This window comes from Cyrtonyx montezumae, unplaced genomic scaffold, assembly GCF_038088225.1.
Source record: "Cyrtonyx montezumae isolate F1298 unplaced genomic scaffold, pur_monq_1.0 scaffold_13, whole genome shotgun sequence".
Classification (NCBI taxonomy): domain Eukaryota; kingdom Metazoa; phylum Chordata; class Aves; order Galliformes; family Odontophoridae; genus Cyrtonyx; species Cyrtonyx montezumae.
The window spans coordinates 8,384,342-8,411,997 of record NW_027071859.1 but is presented as its reverse complement, the minus strand read 5'-3'; the positions used below and the strand labels follow the sequence as shown (position 1 = coordinate 8,411,997).

The window sequence follows — 27,656 nt, the reverse complement described above, 5'->3', positions numbered from 1 at the left end:
TCTGGCTTCCCATTAGTGAAGCAGCAAAAATCACATTGCAGAGTAGACTGATATCAAAACAAACATGCATACAAATTTCTAGTCTTGTTTGTTAAAGAGTTTATTCTCAAAGAGGCAATATTATTTCAGCTTAAGCAAGCCTTTTTCAAGGGCTATATATAGTATTCCAAGAGATGAAAACCACAACAGGTCCCATTTTCCACTCAAAAGTAGTTCCATATTGTGAATGTATTCTTCAGTATTATTGAAATTCATCTTTAAATTGGGAATTCATTTAAATGAGGTCTAAGCTTCAGCCTAGAGGACGGAGGGAAAAACATTTTGACTCCCATTCAACTCAGTGATGTCAGTGAAACATTGACAGTCAAATAAACTCACAAAAAGTAGACAATTTGATGTCAAGCAAGAAAGAGCATGGGGAAACATGTAAGGAAAAAACATATATTTCTGAATCATAAATTAGCCTCTGAGAAAAAATTCTTGGACTATCTTCTTGAAGACTCATACATGCATAGATTTATTTTTTCTTAATAGAATATTGCTGTTACCTGAAATTTTCCAGGACTCTATTTTTCTAGTCAGTGATAATCTTATTTACCTTTTGATATTTTTTCCAGAATTTTTTTTTTTTTGTATGTGCTCTTCTTTTCTTCTTCTCCCAGACTTATCTATGAAGACGTTTCTGTGATGGAAAATAGATGTGCTTTCAAGTTATTCTTCATCTGGCTTATAAATGTGACCTTTATTTTAAATCCACTTATTCTATATATTTCATAGTTTTTGTGAATATTTACAAAATGTATTGCACATTACTTGCTTGATCCAACATACACAGAAAACAATGCAAAGAATGCCACTGACCTTGACAATTGTTGGATAAAGCCCTATTGTCCTAGTAAAACTAGCTTCAATGAATGACACACAAATGTAATAAAGAACTTATTTATTAGGTTATTAAGCTTATTAAAATAACCTATTGTAGATTATTTAGTTTTCAGTTATAAATTCTGATTCAAACAGTATCTACGTGAAGTTCCAGTATGTTGATTGCTGTTACTTTTAAATACATTGTGGTACAAACTTATTATTCCTCCTCTTCTGCTTATTCATTCAGGTCTTCATGCGCTTCTGTATATTTTCCACAATCTGTTGAAGACTCAGCTGCTCAGAGGCAAGTTGTTCATCAATGAATGTTTGCATTTCTTCCCATTTCCTGGTGCCTTGTTCCACACCTTGCTGTACTAGTGCTCGTGTTAGTTCTACTTTATTTCTCAGTGCCTCTCTGCTTTTCTGGGGTAATTGGTTGATGTACTCCCAATTAAATGGCACATCTATTCTAAGCTCTCCTTCACGAACAGCTACATATGTTTTTATGCTGTCAGCTGCTGTTTGCTCAAACCAACGAAGAAGCTCAAAGATGTACTTCATGAATGCAGAGTACTTCTCTAGAGTTAGATCAATTAGCATTTTGGACATATTGATCAGCTTTTCTTGAGATTCACTGAGCTGCTCATAGATCTCCTGGAGTTTTGCTTTAACTTGCCTGTTTAGTTCATTGATTTTCCTTTTAGCGACTGCAGACCAATATCGGATTTTTTCCTGAGCAGCAGATGAGAGCTCCATAACCTTCTGTCTTCCTTTTCCTTCAACGTCAGTTAGAAGGTCATAATATTCCTGGCTGTAGTTTTCCACCAGTTCTCTTACTTGGTCTGTGAGGCGTGTAACCAAGTCAGAAAGATCTCCAACGTATTCGTTATACCAAACAACCACCGTGTCCATTAGATTCTTCAGCAATCCCAGTACCTTGTCTTCTACTTCATAGTATTTCACTGACTGTCCAAGTGTGGTTGGATCAAAGTGCTCCTCCCGCAATGCCTTTATGTAGAGGAGCAGCCGGTGCAGATTTTCTGAAAGCTTCTGTAATGTCTTCTGGCTAAAAATTTTCACCTGAGAAATGTACTTTTTAACATTTTCTGCCAAGGATCTAAGTTTCTGTGTGTAGTCTGAAGCCATTGCATCTTTGTATAGCTGTTGTATTTGGACTTTGATGTCCTCAAAATTTTTAGACTGCAAGCTTCTAACCATATTTCCTGCCTTCTGAAAAGTTTTTTGCACCATTTGCTTCAGCAGGTTAAGCTTTCCTGTGAAGTCAGCTTCTTGGAGAGTAACAAAGGTCTGCCTGATTTTCTCCTGCAAATGTTTCAGCATTTCTTTAATTTGATCAAGTACATTACGACCTCTGAGGATGGTTTCAGAAGCAGGAACTCTGACTTCCAGCTCATTTATAGCTGCAATCAAGGCATCAAAGTACTCCTGAAGTTTTGAAAGGCATATATCTGCAGTTTTTGCAGCCTTCTCTGTAGTCATAAGGTATAATTCTTCTCCAGTATACTTTTCGGACAGTCCAGGAACCTGGAATTTTGTGGTCTTCAGGAATTCAATGACTGAATCAATTAGGTGTTTTATTTTCTTGTGATATTCTTCTATTAGGTCAACTGTAGCATCCAAAAGCCTTGCTTTTATTCTTTGATAGTCAATCTGTTCAGCTTGATCTGCTGCTCTTTTATATAACTGTCTAGCTTTCACCTTCAACTCCTGATATTTGTCAGAGGCCTCACTGACAGCTGTGCGAAGCTGAACATCCATTTGATCTATTTGTCTTACAGCAAACATGTAAGCTTTGTCAGCATTATTCTGCATTATATTCTTCATTATGACAGTGGCATCACTTATATCCAGTCCCATATGCTCCTTATAGTACCGATTAACACACTTATAGATTGCAGTTGTCATTTTAGGTACTTTTCCTTTCAAACCCAGCAGCAAGTCTTTGGCAGCATCCTCTTTCCAGTTGAATCTTATTTGAATCATGTCAGAATTCCTGAAGGATATCTCACTTTTTAATATGTCAATGTCCTTCTGAGGAGCAGACTGAAAACATAAAACAAAATAAGTGTAAAGGATGTTGTAAACAAAATAAATTCAGAACTGTTTATAATGGATGTATTTCAATTTTCTCATTCTTATTTATTATGATTTATTTATTATAATATTTATTTATTATGAATTAATGCATAATTTCAATACAATTATGTATTAGGACAGAAACACTACACATTTTTGTCTACTGCATGCTTGCTGACATCTTGAGAGGTTATTTTGGAACAAAAAGTACAAAATATTGTATCAAGCTACTCTGTGCTTCTTTGTACAGGTACACGATGGTATAATTTCAGCAGGTATGCTTTCTTGATCATAGGAGAGGGCAAAATTAACTGTGTGACGCTAAGTCAGTCTCTTCACATAGATGCTACTTTTATACCAGCAAGGCTGGTATACGCAACAAAAATTGTAATTACTGATAATACCCTTCTTGTTTTGACTAAGGATGGTTAATTTGTATCTTAACATCAACAGACACAAATTTAAAAAGGAATTTTTTATCTGACCACGCTCAACTTTTTTTCTTTTTATTGGTCATATCAAGCTTACCAGAGTTCTGTAGTAAAACTTCTCCTTGAGGGTGTCAGTTTCTATTTCAACAAGAAAGCCCATGATCCCAGCAGAAGGTGAGGATACTGAGGAGGAAACCATCTTGTCAGTCATTTGATAACGCACGTGAACATCAGCAAATGTTGGGCTGATGATGTCCAGTGATGCAGTGTTCTCCATAGCACTGTAACAACAATGAATACATAGGTATGAAGGAATACACTAAGATAGCACAGGCCTTGGAGAAGTACACAATGCAATATGTCTATATATAATAACATGTATTGTATTATATATATTTACATAAATAATACATTTGAAACTAAAGGAGAGCTTTATTATCCACATTTCCTAGGATATAGCCTAGCACATTCAAAAATTCATGTTATTAAATTTTTTCCTTTTTTTAGATAATATATTGAGCTCTATTGAGAATTTTCATTAAATCATGAGAGCAAATCAAAATGTGTTGCTACACCATTGTCAGCTTTCTAGGCCTCTACAAGCTGATTTCAATTTTTCTACTAACTCAAAGTATAGGAAGTATTTTGTATTCGCTCTTCTACTTGCCTTCACAGACTTCAGTCCCTTGGATATATAAACACAACACTTGCAGAGAAAAAGAGGCAGTTAAGAGGTCAACTCTATAATCTGCAGTGCTGGTACTTGTGAATAGAAATTACTCTTTAATGGTTTGTATTTACAGAGGCCTGTGCTGATGGCAGACCTAGAACTGCTCTGAGTATAAAATGCTGTTTTATTAGTTTAGCAGTGTTATGAAATAGGTCTGCTCGGAAAAACTATAATGGACATGAGGAGGAGGAATGGCATTCCAGCTATCTCAAGATTGAAAATAATACCACCAGTAATGACAGAATAGTTACACAGATTTTAACTAATTGTATCAAAACACTCTGAGGCATTGATATTCAAAGCAACTTGTACATAATTGGCACTTTTCTTATTACAAATTATATTATCAGAATAAATCTTTACCCAAATCCCTGAACAGTGAGATCTTCCTTGAAGTTTGCACTCAAGTCACGATGAGCAAAGCTGCCTGTGGTCTTCATTACAAACTTGTCTTCTTCATATTTGTAGTTTGAAACAGCTGTGAAACAGATTTCAAATGTCAGCATTACCAGAATTGACCAATGAACAACACAAAATATATGTCAAGCTGTCCCCTAGAAGGCCAGTTGTGGAGTTTTTATAGTACATAAAATTATGAATAAAAAAACCTGAACATTGATAATGCCCCAGATATAAGACATAAAAATGCTTGTTCAATCAGAGTACTTAAAAATTAAACTTTCCCCTATGTTTATAATAACAAGGGTATAACATTTTGCATTCCTGCAGGCGATAAATAGGAATTCTAATTACTTGAGAGTTTATAGTTTTTTTCTGATGTATTTATTATTATTATTCTAAAATCTAGAACTAAAAGCAGTATGGACATCTGAGCTTTCTGAGTTGGAGTAATTTGCAAAAATAATTCTGGTTAGTTCATAAGGAAAAGAGTAAATACACAATTACTAGAACTGAATCATATAAAAAGTCAGCCTGTTTTGTCTCCTTTACATGTATTATTATAAGTAAATGAGGAATGTCATGATGACTGCAATTTTTTTTTCCAGAGTATACTATTTGTTTTGTCATTAGCCTTCAGAGTGTCTGACTAAGACTCTGATAATAATTTAAGGAAATATGCTGCTGATGATGAAAGAGAAGTACAACCTAACATAACTGTTAAACAGATAGCAACCCATTCATAAGCAAAGTTCCAGAAAATATATGTGAAAAACAGTATACTTCATTTCCCCCAGAATTGTGACATACTGAATTATTTTAGTGTCTTACCATTCAAATCATATTCCAGGAATTGTAACGTTGAGCTGCAGGTAGAGTCAATGGACACTTCAAAGGAGTCCTTTTTATTTGTTAAATCTGTTCTCCAGGTAACATTATACAGAGGGGAGGCAACTTTCACAGATCCAGTCAGTGCACCAAATGATGGAATGTAAATTCCAGCAGGCAAAGATATTTTGAGAGGGGGGATCTCAATTTTCTGTTCAGGAATTGTAACAGTAGGCAGATCAAAATCTGCAATCTTATTAGCTACTTCATCCAGATCTACATGGAAGCTGCCAAGAGAAATACTCTTTGGAAGAGTGAATTGAGACACAGTTATTTGGTATTCGGGTACTGTTACCTCAAAATATGGTATTTTGTATTCTTCTAATGTAATATAATTGGCTCCTACATCCAGTCTGGGGAACCTTAGTTTTGGCAGTGTGGGTAAATTCACATCAAATGGCATTATGTTTAGTGTCTGTGGGATTTTTATGTTGCGCAAGTCAATGGTGTATGCTGGGACTTGAAGAGTAGAGAATGGAACTCTGAACTCTGGAGTGCTGAGAACAGGACTTGGAGCCTTTAGGTGTAACTCTGGAATACTGAATGTGAAGCCATCACTCAGCTTAATCACAGGCATAGGGAAAAAGTAGCCATCAGCACTCTTTGTGTATATGAAGGATGCTGAAGCATTTAAGTAGTGCTTTCTGTCAGCAACGGTAGTGACATCCAACTTTAAGATATCCCAGAAGCTCCTCTTAGAAATAGGACACTTAATTCTTTTCAGGAAGTCCAGTTGTCCTTCCAAAGATCCAGAAATATCGAACTTTGCATTTGATTTTTCATTTGATAATTGCATATCGTGTCTCAGAGATATTGACTGAATTTGGCCTTCACCCTTCCAGCCAACTTTCTGGTCTATAGGACTGATTTTCATTAAGACAACTTCATTAACTGTGGCTGTGTCCAGGAAGGAATTGGGCTGAGTGGCTTGAATCTGAAGATCTGCTGACATAGTCCAAGAAGCCAGCTCAAAGGTGGCTTTGCATTTTTGAGATCCTGTCGTAGTGAAGAGAGGTGTGTACCGTGCATAGTTTTTCCCATTGTGCTCCCAGACTGCATAAACACGACTTGGAGATGCTTCGACTGCAAGTATTTCTTTCATTTCACTATTCCAGAGTCCATCTACTTTGGAGTTGGCCACAAACTTGAGAGATGACCGAACTCCATTAGCATGCAGATAGGTGTTTGCTTCATGGTCTAGAGCTCCAGAAAATGAATTTCCAGTGTAAATTGCTCCATCAATATTCCCCTTTGTTGATGCTTCTACTGATAGGTAAGATGTAAGGGTCTCTAAAGCAAGTTTGTGAGCAACTCCTCCCTTGGCACTGACGCCATGCTTAGGAGTATTGAAGTCATATGTTACTTTTATCTCTGAGGAAACAGTGGGTTTAGATCTAGTATTTCCTGAAAGCTCTTGGCTGAAATTCATTTTAAAAACTGGTGTGTTGATTTTTGCATTTGTCATCAGTGAAGCTTCCAGGTTCCTCTTTGTTAGACTAATGGTGTTGTCATGACTTCCTCCTAGAAATTTGTTATTATTCAGGGACAGTGCTGTGGCCAGCTTCAGTCCTCTTTTTCTTGTCAAACTGGTTGAGCCATCCAGCTTAAACTGTAGTGCATCAATGACAGATGAAGACGAGACACTAAGGTGCCCAGCAATATCTGACTGATTAAACAGCCCTGCATTTGCAGTCAAAGTGATCACACTGGATTTAAATGAGAAGTCATAAGTAATGTTTCCCATGGCAGGAATTAAGATCTGGTTTGATGGGCTGTTGATTCTAAATCTAGGAAGCTTTAGAGTGCGTAGGTCCTGTGGAACATGAAGGACTGGAAGTTCCAGAGAAGGTAATACTAGCGTGTAAGATGGTACTGAAAAGCCAATAAATGGAACTGTGAATCCTGTTGTACTTATTTCTTTTGGAAGCATGTATCCAAAGGCTGGCATCTCAGCAGTAAAAGGAGAAACTTCAATATTCACAATTGGAATAGTGTATCCTGGAATCCTGAAGGTCCGTGGCAGTTTGTTCAGTGATGTCTGTATTTTGTATTTGTCGAATTTCGTTTTGGCTTCATTATATGACTTTGTGAGAAAATCTAGAGCCGTGTTTCTTCCTCTCTCAAAATATTTGTTGAAGAAAATTATGTATTTATTAAGAGCTTCATGGACCATGGCTAAAGGAAGAGGGATTGCATGCATATCTTTGTTTTTCTCATACTGAGCATTCAAATTTAAATCAAAAGATTGCCTTGTAGTCTTCAATAAATCCCTCAGGCCTGCCTGTTCCCACAGTGAATAATCTTTTAGCTGAGGTGTCTGGATTCCAATATAGGGAATGTGAAACTGAGGAATTGTTAGAGGAATATTTAAGAAATCTAAATTAGCATCTCCACTCATTTCGACGTGAGCTTCAATTCTGTCATCATTATTGCCAGCAGACATGTTATGGGAATACCTGTATTGATTGAACCTTCCAGCAGCTTCCCAGCTGACCTGCTGAACGGAAGAACTGAGTGAAAGACCATAATTATTCAGGAAGTCAATCTTGCCAGTCAGTTTCATTGGGAAGCTGATTTTCACATTTCCATCATTGTTGGTTAACAGGCGAATTTCAAAAGGCTGTGCCAAAAAGAAAAGCTCATTATTTACAGTTCCAGTAACCCGTCCATTGAGACGAGCATTGTGAGAGCCTGTTAATTCTACTTTCATTCCACCAAGCTGTCCTGTGCCTTTCACATTAAGAATGCTGCGTCCCACACGCTGTGACTCAATTTCAGACTGAACTTGAAGTGTTGCATAACTTAGGAAACCACATTCGTATCTCAAAGATTGGCTGACTTTCAGGTACCTATCATTTATTCTGTAATCAGCAAAAAATATAAGAATAGGGCCGTCAACTCTGAAGGTGGCATGTGAATTGTGAGTGCCTTCATCGGAGAAGTTAGGAGAAGTCAATTTCCAGTTTCCTTTGCCATTGGTGGTAAATGATATGCGTCCAGCCTCTACTTCGGTTGTCATATTATTCACCAGATCAGCCTGGCTGGAAAAGTCAGCTTGTGGAATATTCAGTCTATGCGAATATGCCGTTCCACTCTGCATCTGAATTTTTCTTTGCAGGTTGACCATTAAATTATTCTGAAGTTCTATTGAATTTTTTGTTGTAGACAATTTTGCTCTGGTTTCAGCTTCACCTGACACAGAAGTCCCTAAAAATACCACTTCATTGGTATGATCAACTTTAAGGAACTTGTGGCTGACCTTCATGGAGTTTCTAAGCTTCAGCTGTTTCATCTCAGGAGCCAAGATATGGGAATCTGCAATAACACTGAAAACTAAGAAATCTAATTTGGATGTTGCTTGAGATGAAAGAGAGGCCACAAATTCTGGACTGTTTGCAGATATTGTAGTATTATGAACTTCAGCTTGAGTGGACAATGTAAAGAATGGAGAGGCAACTCTAAAAGCACCAGACAATTTGCCAAATGTAGGAACAGTCACTGTATGCGGAATACTTGGAAGCTGGAACTCTGGTATCGTCAAGTCAGGAATCTGGAACTCATTTAGATTTAGTTTTGGAATCAGTAATTCTGGGATTTCAAACTGAGGCATTTGTAATTCTGGAAAAGATATTTCAGAAAAAGGCATATCTCTCATCTTCAGATCTTTAAAATATAAATCAATTGCTGGCAGCTGAAATTCACCAGACATGAGTTGGTCTATCATTCTCACAATCTGAAATTTAATCTCATTTAGGTCAATTGTATAAGAAGGAACTTTAAAGGTATTCAGAATGGTAAATTCTGGGGTAGTAAATTTTGCTGGGATTTTAATGTCCTTTAGTCTCTTAATATTTATCTCATAGGAGGGGATTTTCAGATCAGTCAGTGGAACAATGAAGTCTGGTGTTCGGAAAGTTGCTTCCCGAAGACTTCGAAGACTGAATTCAAAGGCAGGTATCGTAACTATAATTGTTCTTATTTCAGGGACTTCAAATCCTGTTTCAATTAACTGGTTTAAATTTTCAGCCCAATTTTTTAGATCATACTTTTCAGCCAAAGTAACAATTTTTTTAAAAGCTATGTTCCACTGTTCAGAAATGTATATGACAATGGAATTGTAGAGCTGACTTATCTTCTGAAGATACCATTCAAATTCCTTGGAAATATCCATGTCAGAAATCCTCTCTCGCAGATCTTCCAGATGCTCATTTACTTTGGCTTTCAGATTAGTAAATGTCGTTGAGTCGATAAGCTCCTTGATCCAGTTCATCACAGCAACAAGCTTGGCATCCCTCAGTTGTTCTATGTATTTTGAAATTACTGTACTAAAATCTCGTATATACTGTTTCAATGCTTCTGCTTTCTGTGGAAGTTCCATATTTCTGAGTTCCTCATTTATTTTCTGTGTCATTTCTTGGATTTTTTTATTTGTGTCATCAACAAACTGGTTATAGTCAAAAGACTTGAGTTTTTTTATAATCATGTCGAGGAATTTGTTGAGTTTCTTTATCATCATTTCATAATCAAAGGTTTGCACTTTCTTGACAGCATCATCAACAAAAGCAACAATTTTATCCAAGCATGTCTTTACATCGATTTTCCTTAGGTAGATTGTCAGTTTCCGGACAGTTTCTTTTATTCTGTACTGGTTAAGCAGTTCTATCATTCTGTCCAATAAAAAATACACCTGCTTATCAATCTCATATTTTACAATCAGTTTATGTATATGACCTCGGAAAGCACTGATCTTTTCAGACACTTCATACTCTTCCATCCAATTCAGAATGAAATCTTTGATTTGTTCAAGAACTTCTTTCATTTTTTTAATTGGTAATGAACGCTTAAATTTTTCTAATACTTGTTTAACATCAATCATTTTGATCTTCCGTTTCAAACCTTCTGCAAAGCTTCTGATATCAATGTTCTGAATCTGAATCTTGAGCTGTTCTAGGTTCTCTTGTATCCTAGCTGTGATCCTGTACTCATCATCTACATTTTTAATCCAAGTCATAGTGCTGCTTCCAATGTTGCTGGGGTAATACTGATTAAAAAAAGATTGTAGCTTCTGAATAGTGTCAACTACAGTCATTCTTATCTTATACTTGTCATCTAGAGCTGTCATTTTTTCAACGATTTGGTCAAGAAGCTGTGCAATGAGTGCATTAATATCAAACCGATCATAATTCTCTTTAATGTACTGCTCTATTTGTACCAGATAGACCTGGAGCTGGAGCAGTATTTCTTGAAAATTATCCAGGGCTTTTTCCAGAACAATTTGGAGATCATCAGATGTTACTCTGTAGTCCTTTGTGAAAGCAATCAAGTTAGTTTTTATGGTGCTTGCTCTGCCTTTCAGATCTAATTTGTCCATGTAATCATTAAGGTGCTGTGGGAATTCATCTAAAGTTGCCTTGTATTTTTTCATATATTGATCTACGTCAATGTTTTTCAGGTAACTCTGCACAGCCTGCAGCGTGGATAGAATGGCACCTCTGATTTGTTCAAAGTAGACTGGCAAGTGTTCCAAGAATGGTAGATTAATAACATGCATATCTTTATTTTTGTCATACTTCACAGAGCCAGAGATGCTGAATTCTTGAGGCTCTGACACACTGTCCCTGAGGCCTAATACATCAATTACATTAACGTCTTCAGATGTGAATGGTAGTCCTATCAATGTATCCATCACAGAGAGATCTGCTAAAGCTCTTCCGCTAAGCTCCACACCAATCTTTTCTGCATCATTGTAAGCACTGAGATCTTGTGAATATATGTTATTGTTTAGCTGACTTTTCAATTTCCAAGTGCTTGATTGCTCTGATGGAGTAAAAAGCATATGAAATTTGTTATCAAGCTGTGTAGTGTATCTTCTTGTAGACTTGAAACTGTGACTGGTAGATCCTCTGTAATCATGGGACAAAGTGAAAGCAAGAGGCTCTGCTTTGAACAGGATTTTGCTGTAAAGGTCTCCTGTGTGTTCACCCAGAACAATCAGCCTTCCATTACCGTTGGTGTGGACATCAGCAGTGATGGTAAATGGAGCCATAGTAGAACGCAGAGCATTGCTGAAACGGAGAGATTTGGAATCACAGTTTGTGTTCATAGTAATGGAGGAAGCCAGTCCTGCCACATTCAGATTAACTCTGTGACTCACTGCTGCACCTTGGACATTTGCAACTGTGTCTGTTTTAAAGTTTGCAGTTAGATCAGCATATGTAATGGTATAGGTATGTCTTACTTCATCTGCTCCATAGGCTGCTCTCACATTGCCACCCAAGTTCAGTTTCAGGGGCTCAAGGAGCAGTTCTGCTTTGTTGGAAACTTCAGTTTTGGTGTATTTAATATTATTGTTCAGCTTAGCTGTAAGTGATCTAGGCTGCAGCTGTAGGTCAAAAACGTGCTTGTGGAACTTGTCAAAGCTGAAGCTGTTGTCCAACTTTGAAACAAATGTTAGGGATAGGCCAGGAATATTCAAGTCATTTGTGTACTCCAGCTTAATTTCTTTGAATGACCCTTGCAAATTATTTGAAAACTTGAGTCCTTCTTTATTAATTCTGAAGTTTAAGACATTTTTATTGTCCATACCCAGAACTGTACTCTGATATTCACTTCCCAGTGTTATTTCCGTTAAGCTCACTCTTCCACCTAGATTGAACTTTGCATTGTTTTTTCCATAGCGCCCAGATGATGACAGTGACATAGAGCCTCCAGAAGTATCGAGTTTGGCATTCATTTCACTCTGCATTGTCAGTGGACTAAACTGCACATTGGTAGTTGCACTGCTGGCTAGACCATACTGATTAATGTTGAATGATGTCTTATGTGCAGCCCGATTCCTTTGATCAGTCAGAGAGAAATCAGTGTTGAAAACAAGATCCTGGGAATTGAGAGAACCCGCAAACAAGGCATAGCATTGGGTTTGCTTGTAAGTGGCTTGGTACTCAGAGCGAAGTGCTGCCATCTTCTTTGACAAAAGAAATTCGAGTTTATTGACAGCTGCAAGATGTAGATACCTTCCATTCGTTTCAGATGTTATTTTCAGCTGGCTATTTTCATACTTCAGTGAAGCTGTGTTCTTTACTAGTCCATTTTGTACATCAGAAGCTGAAGTAATGGAAAATACATCATCAGTGTATCTACCAGATAGATGATTGGTAGCCTGAAGGTAAGAAGAATCCAACTTCAGATTTGACTTCCCTTCTAAAACTCGTCTCTTTTCATTGTATGAGGTTGACATGGTGTAAATGCTTCTTGCAAAGACAGATGCCACGTTCAGCTGCCCTTCTATCTTGACATTATTGATGTTCATGTTATTTGTCTTCTCAGAAACAATATCACTGGAAAATGAAAGCTGAGGACCCAGAGCACTGGATGCCATAAGAAATAAGGTACAGTTTGAAACTGAAGTAGGTTCATAACTCTTCATCCTAGACATTTTAAAATCTGAAGTTAAGAGTTTGTGCTTCAGATGATTTTCATATGCACAAGTGAATCCATTTGTACTATGAGATGCTTCTCCAGAACCTGAAATAGGAAAAAAAGAGTCAAAAAATAACAATGTAATGTACATTTTTGGTCTTTAAGGTGACATATTCTCCAATGCCATTAAGCTTTTATATTACTGCTTAAACTATAGTTAAAGTTATAACAATCCTCTTTAAAGGCAAAAATGTTTGGTATACCCTGAATTTTTCTAAAAACCTGTTATTATTTTGATACTCATAGCTAATATTTTAGACTATAAATAAATCAAGTATCTACATTACTGTATTAAATATAATTACAAGATGATGCAAAGCTATATTATTATTTAAAATTAACAAGATGTATTCTTGAGAATAGCTGAAACTAGCACATAACTGACATTCCTTTTTATTTAGTGCTTCCTAATATCTAAACATAGAAGAAACTGGAGGCATAGATACACACCTGCCTGATTTTGAAAACACTTGACTTGTCAGATATGTAACTATTTATCTGATAAAGCCTTCAGTTGTGAAGGACCGTACCTTCAGTATGAAATACATTGAAAAATGAACACCTTAATATTTTAATGGTTTATTTGACTTTACCTTTAGTTCCTAAATAACAAATGCACATAACATTTTTATAAACAAAGAGATGACAGAATCTCTTTCTTTAAATAAGTAATGAGAAAATAGAGGTGCCAGACATGATACATTTAAAAATAAATAAATGTACATATTATCAAAATAGTTTGGCTATTATTACAGAATCAGTAAATATTCTTACCTTTCATACTGTAGGACAGGAGCTCAAAAATGGAATCAGCATTCACAGTGTAAGTAGTTCCTATTCTGGATATTTTCTCTGTGCTGCTATTTGACAAAGTGTATTCTGCTGTCCAGTTGTAATAGTTGCTGTGCACACTAGCAGAGACCTCTAAAGCACCAAATAAAGGCACAAGAAGAGGATAGAATTTTGGAACAGTAAATGTTGGGATTCTGTATTCCTGTGATGGTACACTTATTCCCATAGACTCTATTACGAAAGGAGGTGTTTTAACAGTCTGTGGCACCCTTATGTCATGAGATGATCTTCCACCAAATGGTAATGGAACATTAATTAGAAAACTGTTCTTATTGAAGCTGTATTTGATCCGGCCTTCACTAGAAAATAAAAGTGATTCTGTTAAAAATTATGCAACTCAATGACTTGTACACATAAATGATTTCTATTACTCCCAGAATAGCAGCCTTACTTACATGGTTATATCCTGACTTTAGGCTTAGAGAGAAGTGTAACTACTAACTATCAGCATTTTTGAAGCACTCATCTATCAGAACCTCTTCAAAGCATTTTTGATACTGGTGAATTCTGTCAATGATTTTCCCTTAATTTTATCAGAGAGAGAAAATAATACTGAGAGATCACGTAGTCCAGAATCACACTAATTCTATAAGAACTCTCTTTTTGTTGCTCAAGTCTTACCACTTATAAATTCTTAACATGATGAATGATTTGTATCAAATTTGACAGAAGGATAAAAGTTTCAAGCATAATTACCTTCATACAGTCTCTGTAAAACTGTACTAGGTAGAGGACATGGACTTAAACTACTGAGGGGGAATGGAAAAGACTGTCCAATAGGACTACATATGAAAAAGTAGAGATATTGAAATTATTGCCAAAGACAAGGTGTAGGGGCATTAATCTATGAGAAATCTGTTTTCATTAGATTTTTTCTCCAGGGTAAAGTTTATTGAATACTACATTTTTGCTCACTGTACAATTACTGTACAATACAGGACTTCATGATATATTCATATGCTGCAGGAGTGATTAGTGTAGATTCAAATTTGTCTTAATAATATACACAATTTTCTCTATATAATTTAATCTCTTTGATCTTAAAATCTTTCTATTTCTAAAAGAATGCCATTATTCTAATGTTAGGATGTTTACAACAATTCCACACTGCATTAAAAGACAAACTAAAATAACAAACATATGAACAAATATCTGTTTTCAGTTTCCTGTGTGCTAATCATAATTTCTGTAGCTACCTTTTCAGGAAAAGTTCTTCAGGTATGGTGATAACAGGCAGGTTAATCTTCTGAATGTTCAGTTCCTGCAGTCCACTTAGTTTGGTTTGTAGAGTCTGGAAATAGGGTACATCTTTTGATGTCTTTTGCAGCCAGGTGTTGGTTGCCTGTTGGTTCAAAGTAAACGATGAATTTTAGGATTTCCTAACATTTTTTCAAGTTATATAAATTATTTGAAAGATGGTGTAACTAGGCACTAGGCATTTGATAAAGTGGTTGGCTGGCTCAAAGTTGAAAAACTAAAATTTATTCACATTGATGAGTACTTTTACAAGTTGTTCCAATTTTGTTTTCCCTGGGGAGACAAAAATTAATCAGGACTATATGCTGATGCTGAAAGTATAACCGTAGACTGAAACATACCACAATAAATTGTGATACAATATGTCGCATTGTCATATCTGTATGAGCAACTTTCTGATCCAGTAGTTCATTGGCATACTTCTCTAAAGTCTTTGAGTAGTCTGAAAAGTCAACTCGGAAGCCAGAAGACATTCTTCCAACAGCAGCACTGGCACCTGTATTCCACTCTAGCTCAGCTTTTTCAGAATCTGAAAACAATGGATTAAAAAAAAATAAAAGAAGAGTAAAATTAGAAATATTTATGTTCTCTTTATGGATATAATAGAAACTAAGGAAACAACATGTTTACATTTAAAGGTTGTACATGTGGATTATGTTTTTGCCCATACCATATCTGAAAAGAACTCTTTTTGAAATTGTGTTCCCATGAGTTATTACAGCTGAGCTCATCTGAAGGTATCCTTTGGTGGGTGAATAATTAACCAGTGCTTCAGTTCTAAGTTCAGTTTGCAGACGAGGAATAGAAATGGTGCCTCTTAACATTGCTTCTTCCATTCCAGCATACCTGTGAAGGCAAAATGTGAATGTGAATATAAAATATTTCATTCTACTCTTTTACTTCCGTTTCAGGAGCAATTTCAGCATTAAAAAAGAGTGTAAAAAACAGAATAGATGTTACAGATACAGAACTAATCAAACTTGTAAAGTTCATTCTGAGACAGTGACTGTTTTCAGCTCCCATAGGTTATTTCAGGAGTTTAGGGAAAATTGTTAAATTATGACTGTGTGGATACACACAATATTAATTCCTTGATATGTTCTGCATAATTCCATAACACTGAAATAAATGGAAATATCTACCTGTCTGCTAACATTCCACCTGAAACAAATTCTGAACTCCTTACTCAAGCTGGATTCTTTGCTAAGGATACTGAGTGTGACCATGAATCAAATAGAAACAAAACAGTTGACAAAATATATTATGCCACTGGGCTTCATTTTCCTTTACTCGAATTTATTTTATATCTCTGTAACTTTGTTGACTTGAGCAAAATTCTAATATTATGTTAGTGCAAATGAAAGGGAATTGAGGTCCCTGACATCTATCCAAAACTCCCACTGATATCAGAGGCAATTCGGCATGAACAGCAAAGACAAAGACTCCCTGGGGCACCATCAAGATCATAGAATTCCATGGAAGATTGAGGTTTATTAAAGAATGTGATCAGCTCGTTTCACTATGGGCTTGTGAGGCAGACAATTTTAGAAACCCTGTCAGGCTGAACATTTTTGTCAGCTCCCCTGTAGATGTTCCCGGAAACATTCTCATCATGAAGCGTGGGAATTTTTACAGGAAGCTCTCAGCTATTTTTGGTTTTGTTGTGAGTGCTGTTAGAACCCTTCATGGGGAGATGTCATAACTGTTAGAGCTGAATATATCTACCAAGAGCTAATACCTCTCTGTACAAGTTGTCTTATTTATATCTTTGGACCATCACACCTGCAATTATGCTAGTAAAATGTTGTCCTTGTAGTTATCTTTGCAAACATGGAAGAACTACCACTCGAAACATGTAATACAAATTACATACATACATGTGGTAGAAAGGATAAGCTTGTGCATTAGGTATATTTATTTTATGTGTATGTGATGGATTACAAGTAAAATATCTAAGGGTTTTCAAAGGGGGTTGGATGACAATTTCATATGTCTATCTGTGTATATGTAAGTGCAATCTATACAAATTGGGATATGATTTTTCCAAAAATTTCTACCTTCAATAAAATCTTCAGTTACTCAGAGCTATCTGACAAAGCCTGAAAATGTGGTTCATCTGTGTTACCTGATTTGTCCAGTAAGAGTAACTTCAGAAATCTTCCTATTATTAAAGTCTATAACAAAGGTATATGCTTTCTTCCCAGAAACAGATTCATCAGTGATTCTGAAGTTAGTACCAAAGTCAACATCAATATCTGGAATGGAGACATCACTGGTCAGAATCTTCTTGTCTCTATTGTACTTGAAGATCAGTGTGGCTTCATGCTGTTTTACACCTGGAAAATATAATATACTCCTGTTATTCACAACTGTGGAGCATTTCAGACTTTTCTAAGAAGGAGAAAAAATAGAATCAGTTGGAAATTATACCACCCTGAAGATCTAAAGAAACCTTGGATGGGTCTCAATCAGAAACAGTGTCATCTTTTTATCCTCATCTTTGAAGCTCATCATGGACAAATCCTGCTACTGCTTTCGTTACATAAGGTTTGTTGTCTCCCATTAAAAAAGAAAAAAACACCTTTTGTTTTATGCAGTTTTTCTCAATTAGTATGCACTAATTTCTCCATTTCTCAATTTGTATGCATATTCGATATAACATTTTCATATTGCATCAAAGATATTCTTTTTCTGTTACTTATATAGAAATTGCTGTTTTTTTCCTTTTCTATTCTTTCATTTGTTGACATCAAAATTTAATTTAAATCACATTGGGGATTTTTTAGAGATACAAAATCATGAAGAACTTGTAATGTGGTTGCAAATATGAAACAAAATGAGAGTGGAAGTGCCTATTTGGATGTGAAAAGAGTGTTCTATTTCACACTGTAAATACCTCTACTGTGATTTATAGATAAAAACTTTTTTCCAGTTCACTGACATATAGATCAAAGCAGAGCCAAACCATATTTCTTTTTCAGACACTTACCATCTGCTTGTATTGCAAACTTTAATGTGTCTATCAGGTCATTTCCCTCTCTCTGTAGATCATAGTTTGCACTTGCAGAGTATTCTTTCACTTCCCCTGTAGACACCATTTCAACTTCAAATCTAAAGGAGGAGTAAACAAATGTATTGTAAAGAACTGATCTTGTTGTGATCGTGAACAGGAGATACCAAACAATTCTCAATAGCTCTCTTTCTGAGCTGCTCGTGTGAGTCTGTATTTCAGTATTTTTAAAGGTAAGTTTTAGGTAGAAGAGTACTGTAGATAATAAGCCCTAAGAGGGAAGGTTAGTTAACCCAAAATAGACATAGTCAAATCGTTCCTAACTTACCTGGTTTCTCCAGTCAAGGGAAAATATGGAGCTGCCTCCATGGAACTGGCATTAGAGTACAATAATTTAGTGCAGAAATTTAGACCGGAAATGAAAGGCTTGCATGAAGTTGAGGATTCTCGGTTCTCAATCAGAGGTGGAATCTCTTCAGTTTTGGCTGAGGACACCAAATGTAGTGTGTTGCTGGAACAGGAAAGTAACTCATTTATTCCCAGAACAGGTGTTTAAATATTACTCAGAAGTTGCCTTGTTAGTGAGGTTACACACTGAATAAAAATATCTCAGGTAGGGGCTCAATGAAATAACATTTGGTGATTAAATGATCAAGTAGTATAATATTATTATTATAAGCATTATTAGTGATAATTATAATTCCATTTGTTGAGCCATTTATCCTCTCTGATTAATGTAAGCAGTTTATTTAAATTCAATTTTAAACCAGGCATTGCTTACACAATAATTTCACGTGATAGATGTCAAAGAAATAGAAATGGTAAGTATCTTATTGGAAGTTACAGAAAATAGTGACAAATTAAAGAATTTGCGAGGCCTAAGCTATTTACTTATCTTACAAGATAAGTCATCCCAGTTGTACAATGCCTGGGATTTTTCTAAAATGAAAATTTCTCCATGTCTGCCCTAATCTCTCAAGTCTATCATAATGAAACATCAAGAAACGAAGGGAAGAACACATTCTCTAAAGTTCTCATTCACTTCCCATTACCTGATACTGAGGAGCTTTGTTGGGGTCTTTGGGGCAGGAATGCTGAATTTCAGCTGTCCAGCTTTCACACTAACATGTGCTTCAATTCCAGACTCGTGGAATATATTGGAATTCATCTCCACACCACTTCTTGCAAATTCAGGCATGCTTATTCCCAGATGTGTTACAAACTCAACTGCTACTGAAGGTTTAGCAATGACTTCTGCTTGCATCTATTAAATGAAAGCAATTAATGTATTTTATTTTCCCAGTACACTTTTTAGAACGCAAACACAATGTTTTCTTTCTGATAATCCAGAGGTAGATCTTGTGTAATTTATTTTGCTATTCAAAAAGTTGATTCCCAGCTGAGGGAGCACATAAGCAACTATTGTCATGCAGCAAACACAGCAAGATGATATCACTGGGAAACCTTACACAGAAGTACTCATTCTGCAGAAAAGATTTTGTGCATGAAGTTACTTGCATGTATCTTTAAATCAGAAAACAAAAGCCAGTTTTCCACTCTAGAGAAAAAACAGCAGTTCTCCAAAAAAATGAGTAAAGTGTTTCAAAAAATAAATAAATAAATAAATAAACTGATCCAAGATTTCAATTTCTTTAAACAGAAAACAGCTTCTTTTCAAGCTTTTGGTTTCACCATTTCAGCAAGAAGGGACAGAATGCAAAATTCTGGAGAAGATTCTACAAGTAATGAAATGGCAGCCAAAAATAACTTTAAGGGCCTTTAAAATTTTTTTTTGCTGAAATACTGCACAGATTAGCAAATTAAAAGTTCAGTTACCTTATATCTATGTAAAGTCTTCAGTGAAGATTTTATATAGAATATTGACTAAAATAGAGTAAAATAATTACAAACACTGAAAAAAGAATCCAAATATTTCCTTTAAAAATGAACTGGAGAATGCATTTTGTGTCACATCCACTTAATTTTTTTAATTTTTTAAATGTATTATTTCTTGTAGAAAAGTTTCATTTAGCTCATTTTCCAATATTTCTTTTAACTGGAAAGCAGAAATTTCACATTAATTTAGTTACATCAAAAATATTTATTAACTGTTTGGTTTGAACACCAAATTCACATGCTGCAGCTTTTACACTACTCTCATTTGAGAGCATGGAGAGAGAACTACAGAGGTATCACAAGGATCAATGTAAAGAATTATTAAAATACATTTTATTTACAAATATCATTATAACACTTACTTAACTTACTATATACATTACTTCTCATTTGATGGTAAACTTTACCCATGAATTAACTGACAGCCTCTAATAAGTAAGTTCCTTTTTATTTCAGGAGTGTTTTGTAGTCTTTAGAATTCTTTTTCTGTAAACAATTTAATCCCTAAATAAGACTGATGATTATTAAGAGAAGACAGAATGAAGATAGCTGTTGAGACTTACACTTTTTTGATGTAGTTTCACAGCTACTTTGGCCCCAGGTGTCACTATTCCAGACATAGCAAACTTCAGTTGCAAACCTGCTCCAGTTGGGAGTTCAAACTCATTGTCCATAAACATGTAGTGGACAAATATGTCCCTGTCAACACCTTTTGAGATGGTATGTGCAATCTGTGAATCAAAAAAGGAAACAATCATTAACTAATCCATGCTGGATACTAGATTTTATCAGCTGCCATGATATACTCAATGGAATGATTGAATGTGTGCTGATTTAGATAATGAGTAACATTCTGACTTCCCCAAAGTCAATGGCAAAATGTCTTTTTGACTTCATCAAAAGCAGCATTCTACTATGTATTCTGAACTGCATTATGTTCCCATTTCTTTTTAATATGTTATGTTATTAATTAATATATATTTCTCATAATCAAAAATTTAGTAATATACCATACTGGCTAGCACTGAGATTTTAGGAATTGTTCCAGAATATATCTCAATTATGCAATAAGATATGAACCCTCCTTTTTTTTTCTTTTCTTTACTCATCTACAGGAATGACTACTTAGTTATGGAGAGGTCTTTAGAGGTTTCTCAGAGTCCTCCAGACTAAATTTAGATACTTCATTTCAAGTATTTTTATTTTACGTGATCAGAATGAGCATCAGATATACATTCTTCATATTATATACCATTAAAATAAATTAATTATTATTAAAATCATTAAAATCAACTAATTAAATTATAAACAACTGTTAAAAAAAATAAATAGCGGTGAATGACATATGTTGAAAAATCAGAAACATACCATCTCAGGAATGCTCTGAAGAGTCTTAATGCTCCTTAGAACCATGCTTCCCAGCAATTTGAAATCATTGAGTTTCATGTACCCAAGCTCTTCTCCCAGGACTCGCAGAAATGCTCTTCCTTCAGGAGCTTCCTTCTTGCTCAGTTCTTTTATCAGTTTTTCAAGGTTAAGAATTATTGCTTTAGTGATCTCCTGAAAATTCAGTCAGAAAGTAGTGAAATAGATTTTGAGAAATCTGTGATGTCATGTATCTAAAATAACACACTGGATATCAGTTCATCTTGCCATTTTGTGTTCCTCCAGACAGAGGTCAATCCCACATATCATGAAGAAAGAACATTGTTAAATAGCATTAAGGGCTTTCATTTTAGCATATTAGAAAAGGAGAAAGTTCATATAATAAAATATAAAACTTCATATAAAAGTTAACATATAAGTGCTGTAATTACTATGTAAATATAGGGATGCTGTGCTGCACAGAGAATGCTTTCAAGCTATACCTGATCCTGCTTGCTATCATGGGAGTAACCGAAGTAGTCAAAGAGAGCCTTGGAAACCTGCTCTGGCACTTTGCCGTCAACCCAGTACAGGGCCTTGCTTGCAGTGTCTGGGAAAAATCCCTCCTCTCCGAACAAAGCTTCCAGTGTTGGTTCAAAACCCTTTCCATCCAAGCCAAGCTGAAACAAACAGAACAATGCCATAACTGAGAGTGCTTCTCCACTTCTTTGTAGCTTTACAACAAACAGACTTTCTGGGGAACAAAAAATGCATTTAAAGTGTATCCAGCAAGTCTATGATTCTTAAGGGAAGATATGTGAGAGAAGTGAATACTAGATCTTATGATTAATTTTCTCTCTGGCAAAGAGAAACATAAAACCTACACATAGGCTGTATCTCACTTAGAATCTACTATGAGTATTTCAGTGTGCCAGTAATGACTCATTAGCATGAAGTCCATTTGTTACAGATGGGTTCATTTTACCCTAGCTGTTGCCTTTAATAACTCCAACAGGGTCGTCCATCCTGGCAATGGCAAGTGACATCACATAACGGATGGCTTGCTCTAAAGCCCATTGAGATCAAATGAAAGTCTCCTTGTAAGCACAGTGATCTTTACATTTTCCCCAAAGCTTGTAAAAACAATACATTCTTCATGGAAAGTTGTTATAAGCAAACAGAAATGAGAAAGAAAACAGTTGAATGCTAGCAAAGGCTTTTGATAATTGTTGTACCTCAAAGATATCACTTGGGCCAAATCCATACACATTCAGGGTGGTTTTCAGCATAGTTTCTTTAGGAACATAGCTGTTAGGATCAAATATCACATTTCCTTCTACTTTGGCAGAGATGGGATTAACTCCAGGTACAGAAACTCTTTTGGAAATCTGATAATTTTGTGAGAATTTTCTGAAATCTTTGGCTGTTGGAACATCGTTTCCTTTCAGAGCTTCTTCAACGTGGCTTTTTAGACTAGGAAAAAGGATAGCAATGTAAATATGATTAGTATGGATTGCAAAATCATTTAACCCTAAGTGAGAGATTTGTCATGGCACTTTCAGACATTCATACAACTGAGGTGACTGTATAGATATTTAGCTCACTCCGCACACTAATAGTAAGTCTGAAAGCAAGAGTGGCACTGCTCTAACAAAGTTGTAGATCTACTCAGACAAAGTTCTTCTTCAAACAAAGAAAATAAACCAGCAAAAGAAAGAAACAAACAAACAAAAAAGCCATGCAAAATCTACACTACTAAAATAGCATCCACTGCAATTATGAAAAAGCTTTGTTGTTCTTACAGGTCCAGTGTATAACCAAATTATACTTACTCTTCAATGCCTACTTCATCAGAGTCTAGGATGTTAGCAATGTGTGAAGCAACAAAGCTTTTCACTTGCTCATCCTTCTCCCGTGTGAGGATTCTCATAATCTTTGTGAGATCACTTGGGGAAGGGTTCTTCATCAGCATGAGATAGGTTGCTAGACGTTTATCTGTAGGTGCATTCCCTTCTTGGAATTCTTTCAGAAGTGCTGAACGATCCTGCATAAAAGTAACAACATTGTCATCCTCCTTTGGGAACAGACAGCATGAAATAATTTCAAGTATGAAATTTCTTCAAGGCTGCATAACTACAAAGTATTCTTTTTTTTCTAAAACCAGTCAAAGTTTTTTCATTGATATTATTCTGATAAAATTTCTTTTCATAGGTCTTTTCAGAGAAATTATGGTTTTATTAAAATAGATTTTCTTATTCTGTATGTGGCAGATTCATTTCTTTTTTCTAATAATTATTTTCTTGTGGGGAAATCTGAAGTGTTCTGGTCTGCAAAAAAATCTTCAAATTAAAAAAAAAAGTGTTATTATTCAGTTTAGGAAAAGAAGGAGAACGAAATCTCCTGTTGTAGGAAAACTAAAAACATAGTTTGAAAATAAATAGTAACAGTAATAAAAAATGGAATGCTTTAAGTAGAAGTAAGTCTGAGGATGTGAGCTTCACATGATTCTGGGCTCCGATACTCCTCAAGCCTTACCTGGAAACAAGACCTCACCTTTAAGGTGAGATGAACTTACTGATGTTGAAATTGTCATGTCACAAATCTAAGCAATACTGTTAATAACAATGACAGCAAAGTGCCATTATAAAATAGCAACCCGATTTTTCTTAGTAAATCCATTTAAATTTGGATCAATTCCTTATTTAAACCCAGCTTCCATTTAAGCCACTCACAGGAACGTTCCCATTTAAACTCCAAGTGCCTATGTAAAGCAGATTCTTCTCAAATGAGTAACACTCACTAAATCAGAATAATTTCTCAGAAATGAGGATGGAAACTGAACTAACTAAAGAAATTCTGTGAGAGAAGGAGACAGCTAAAGGGGAGATAGCAAAATTATGATTTGATAGCAATGTCCTATTCTATTTAGTTATTCATGTGAACTGTAAAGGTGAACTGAACACAGGTAATGCTCATGTATTACCTCTTCTGTAATAGTCATTTTTCGGAATGCCTGTATGGCTGCTTTTTGAACTGAAAGTGATGCAGCTTGATTTCTGAAACATGTTTTAAGAGAAGCTTTCAGGCTGGGTTTAGCTTTCTCCATTACTGCTCCCATGTTTCCAATAGCCTGTCAGCGATGAAAACACAGAAAGATGATTAACTTCTTTTCTTCACCAACAGAAGTAAAGATACATATGTATAATAATAAGGAAAGAAGCAAATAAAAATACCCGAAGTGTAAGATATGTGAGTTCAGCATCTCCAGAACAATCAGTGCCGAGCAGTGATATCATGAAATCAGCAACATCTGTTATTTCCTCTGTCATAGTCATCTTCTCGTTATAGAACCTGAAGCAAAAAGTACATTAGAAACAAATGGTTAAAATGGGGAATGCCTGTCTATTTTTTATTTCAATAGATTCATAGATACATTAGGTTGGAAAGGACCTACAAGATCATCTAGTCCAACCATAAAAAAGTTTCTTTCTGGGGCCAGACTCCATGTAGTAGGCATATGGATATGCGTATTGCAGAGTGTAATGACACTTTGCGAGCAGTTTTACAGCATTTTGTAGGTACTGCCAGTCTATCCATGTTCCCAAGTTGTTCATAACTCTTTCCTGAATTTTCTCCTGGATTCGTTGGTATGTCTGTGCCTCCAGCTGCAAACTCTTATTATGATTCTCCCACCTCTCAAGTAGAACAAATTCAAGAGAATAACAATAAACCCTCAAAGAGGATTAGTCTTAGAGTTTACCCATTGTAATGTTTTCTAGATGCAATTTTGTAAAATTTCATACTACTATTACTTACTTGGTAACAGCATGACTCAAGCCATAAAAGGAAGCTCTACTTGGCTGATACTGGGCCATGTTAAGAATTTCCCGGATTCTCTTTGGAGTAGGAGAAGGCAAAACTCCCAGGGTATATGTGACTAGGTCTATCACAAGTGGATTCACGTTTCCAGTTCTCATTATCTGAAGGACTGCACTATAGCACTCTGGAGTCCCACACTGAATCAGAGCCTGAATCGTGATGGAGCTGAAAGGAAAGGCGATGGCTTTAATTAATGAATTTTCTGTTTGCAGTTATTCCTCCATGCCTCATGTTTGGAAGAAACATTTAACACGTCGTAATGTGTGGTTATGTATGACCAGAAGTAAAGCATGCATTTACTAATTAGGAAGAAGCTGCTTTATTTTACAATTTTTTATAATATTTGATTAGATAAGAGCAAGATGAGAAGTATTAACAGTACTAAAATTACACAGGTATATATCTTTTTTTCCACAATATCAGACTGAGGCATTCATCTCTTGAGACAGAGGGCATAAAGTACACATAAACTGACTGAAATCCAGCCAAGACAGGAATAGTAGGATTTGAGAGTGGAGGTCAATGTCAAATCAAAGGTTTGTGCCCTCACATGGCTCTAAAAATTTCACTTCCAAAACTGTGTTCTTGGAGTTTGGAATTACAGTGTCCTTGAGCAAAACTAGATCAAAGATACTTGGCCGTAATAACATGATCACCGGATTGCATCAGGCATACACACTTGGATTAGTGGTGGGGAGGAAAACCCTACCCTGCTATATTCACGTCAGTTTAATTTATAGTTCAGGTTCTTCATTACAATGGGAAGATTTGATCAGGTAATGATCAAGCAATATTAGTACTTCATAGATGTCTAGAACTTTCAGACCTATTTAAACTCATAAACTGTTTTCATTTATTTAATGTTCAAGTTATTACCATCTGAGCAATTCTGATGGATAAATATTAAATTCATAGTTCTTACTATCTTATTTCTCTCTCTAGATTATTAATATGAAACCTATTATTCTGAAAGATAGTCTTGACACCTAAACTACAGTTTAAGAGAATGCATTTTAAGAGATCCATTTTCATACGGCACTGACACATTCTGGAACAGCTGGAACATACCTTGAAGTTTCCATCATCTTTGGTACAAGAGAGCCAAGAGAGCTATTGTGTAAACTTCTAAGTCCAGAAACAAATTTGTAGAAGAGTTTTGCTCTCTGCTGGTTCTGCTGGGAGGCTGTAAGTTTCTGTAGTTCCTGAAGAATTTTCAAAACAGCATCACCCTGCCTGGAAAACTTAGCATCCGTGCTTTCCAGTGCAAGTCCTTTCTCTTCCAGTTCACCTAGAATTAAACAAATGACACTCCTTATGACTTGATCAAGGAGATTATTTATAAATATAATTAATATCAACTGGTTAGATTGCCTCATACTGCAGTTGTTGAAGTTCAACAACTGAACATTTTGTAAAAATAAATGGAATTTAAATGCAATTTGCCCCGAAGTAGAATCATGATAATTACTTGCGTAAAACATTTGAAAATTTCATGAAGACATTTGCATGGCACCTTTTATACTAGGAGAGTTTGTCTAACTTCTAATGAGTATATCTTTGGAAAAAACAAGCTCTGAGAATGCAGTAACAGTTGCATTGCAAAGAAGGGCATTTCAGAACCAAACATACAGTAATCATGAACTGATGCGACTGAACTTGCTAAAGAAATTATGGTTAACTAAAAGAAGTATTGCTAAACTCATTTTAAAAATATTAGAATTACTTCCCATTATTTAGAATATTTAATTATAAAGATTAATTTCAAAATTAAAATGAAGAGACAAAGATCATGTAGAACTACAAAGTATTTTTAAACTTTTTTTTTTCACATTTCTCCCCAAATCTATTTCCAGTATAAGTCAATGGAGAATCATTTAAAATTATGATTTGCTTTGCTGTTCCCAGATATATCTTCAAAGAGTTCACCGTTTGAAAATTAAAAAATTGGTTCCTCTATTTCTCATTTATTTAGAATTGCAGCTGTACCTCCATCAAAATTTCTGTTACTCATCCTTTGATTATCTTCCAGCCTCAGTGTCTGGTTGACTTCTGTCATCATACCATACTGATTTCTAGCAAACAAACAAAAATACAGTGCTTTAGTCGAGTTGAAATGCCTTTGATGGATCTTGCTATGCTTTCTGCATCCTTGTTGAACTAAGTGCAGATTTAGGGATCAAGTCATAACACAATTTGATACATTAGCATTCAAAATGAATATTTATTTTAAAATGGTAATTGTAAATATTGATCAACGTACTTGTATGAGGAAGGCAGAAACAGGTGTTTTTCACTGCAGACAACATCTCTTATATGCTTTTTCTTTGCATCAATATTGTAGTGACAGGATTGAGTGCTACTCAGAAGAGTAGATAGTGGGATGTTCTATAAAATAAAAAATATGAGAGTAATTTCACTGAGTTGTACAGGAAACAGTCTTAAAGTCTGCCAGTTTCCCTGAAATCTTAACTCTTACTGTATATTGGATGGTTCTTAACTTGCAATC

General features: G+C 35.5%; 1 protein-coding gene across 1 annotated transcript in view; it reads right to left on the bottom strand.

The window, feature by feature from the left end:
* Positions 1–926: 926 nt before the first annotated feature.
* The window catches only part of APOB (apolipoprotein B), a 34,259-nt gene continuing 7,529 nt past the window's right edge, over positions 927–27,656 (bottom strand). Inside the window, exons 7-29 of the mRNA XM_065730657.1 lie at positions 27,411–27,535; positions 27,137–27,222; positions 26,219–26,438; positions 25,088–25,315; positions 24,505–24,622; positions 24,255–24,401; positions 23,104–23,315; positions 22,507–22,744; positions 21,775–21,951; positions 21,275–21,466; positions 20,470–20,637; positions 19,063–19,274; positions 18,339–18,521; positions 17,990–18,111; positions 17,126–17,336; positions 15,671–15,846; positions 15,342–15,529; positions 14,940–15,085; positions 13,666–14,042; positions 5,356–12,936; positions 4,489–4,603; positions 3,493–3,676; positions 927–2,931 (exon numbers count right to left, since the gene is read on the bottom strand). Coding sequence (XP_065586729.1) covers positions 1,111–2,931; positions 3,493–3,676; positions 4,489–4,603; positions 5,356–12,936; positions 13,666–14,042; positions 14,940–15,085; positions 15,342–15,529; positions 15,671–15,846; positions 17,126–17,336; positions 17,990–18,111; positions 18,339–18,521; positions 19,063–19,274; positions 20,470–20,637; positions 21,275–21,466; positions 21,775–21,951; positions 22,507–22,744; positions 23,104–23,315; positions 24,255–24,401; positions 24,505–24,622; positions 25,088–25,315; positions 26,219–26,438; positions 27,137–27,222; positions 27,411–27,535 — 13,227 coding nt within the window. The 3' untranslated portion in view covers positions 927–1,110. The remainder of the gene's footprint in view (positions 2,932–3,492; positions 3,677–4,488; positions 4,604–5,355; positions 12,937–13,665; positions 14,043–14,939; positions 15,086–15,341; positions 15,530–15,670; positions 15,847–17,125; positions 17,337–17,989; positions 18,112–18,338; positions 18,522–19,062; positions 19,275–20,469; positions 20,638–21,274; positions 21,467–21,774; positions 21,952–22,506; positions 22,745–23,103; positions 23,316–24,254; positions 24,402–24,504; positions 24,623–25,087; positions 25,316–26,218; positions 26,439–27,136; positions 27,223–27,410; positions 27,536–27,656) is intronic.